The sequence below is a fragment of the Neophocaena asiaeorientalis genome, unplaced genomic scaffold, assembly GCF_003031525.2.
Source record: "Neophocaena asiaeorientalis asiaeorientalis breed wild unplaced genomic scaffold, Neophocaena_asiaeorientalis_V1.1 scaffold242, whole genome shotgun sequence".
NCBI classification, from domain to species: Eukaryota; Metazoa; Chordata; class Mammalia; order Artiodactyla; family Phocoenidae; genus Neophocaena; species Neophocaena asiaeorientalis.
Window position 1 is genome coordinate 3,511,801 of NW_020172451.1, and position 728 is coordinate 3,512,528.

Sequence of the window (728 nt, forward strand, 5' to 3'; positions counted from 1 at the left end):
TGATAATAAAAATATGGTAAGTATGTTGGATGCAGTGTTTGGCGGGAAACTGACAGCAGTAAATGCTTCTATTAGAAAAGAAGATCTAAAATCAATGACACAGGGTTTCACCCTAAGAAAGTAGAAAGACATACACACACTGCTATATATAAAATAGATAACTAATAAAGACCTGCTGTACAGCACAGGGAACTCTAGTCAGTACTCTGTAATGACCTACATGGGAAAAGAATCTAAAAAAGAGTGGATATGTGTATAACTGCTTCAATTTGCTGTACAGCAGAAAATAACAAAACACTGTAAAGCAACTATACTCCAATAATAATTTTTTTTTAAAAAGGAAAACTAAGTAAGAAACCCAGTGAGCAGTCCCCCCTCCCTCCACTCAGGGAGCCCACTGACGAAGGCTCTCGCTTTCCACCGCTTTGTAATGAGTTTTCCCGGATGGGGGCGGGGGGCGGGCTCCTGCTAGGGGTCTCCTTGGAGGGCCAGCAGACTGCGCCACAGGATCCCCACTAACAACCCTGACCCGAGGCCTACCCAGGTGTGGGCACGGGCCAGCCGCCCGCAGCCCCTACCCCCACGCCCGCGCCCCGTGACCCCGCGGCCCGCGCCCCCGTGGCCGTTGGTCCGCGGCCTCCGCAGCGCCTCCCACTTCCCGCTCCCATGCGGCCGGGACCCGTGCTCCTCCTCCTGGGCCTGGGCCTGGGCCTGAGCCTGAGCGGTGG

At 53.0% G+C, this 728-nt stretch overlaps 1 protein-coding gene across 1 annotated transcript in view; it reads left to right on the forward strand.

Moving 5' to 3' along the window:
- Window positions 1–666: 666 nt before the first annotated feature.
- PKDREJ (polycystin family receptor for egg jelly) overlaps window positions 667–728 on the forward strand; it is a 7,460-nt gene continuing 7,398 nt past the window's right edge. The window contains exon 1 of the mRNA XM_024737399.1: window positions 667–724. Coding sequence (XP_024593167.1) covers window positions 667–724 — 58 coding nt within the window. The remainder of the gene's footprint in view (window positions 725–728) is intronic.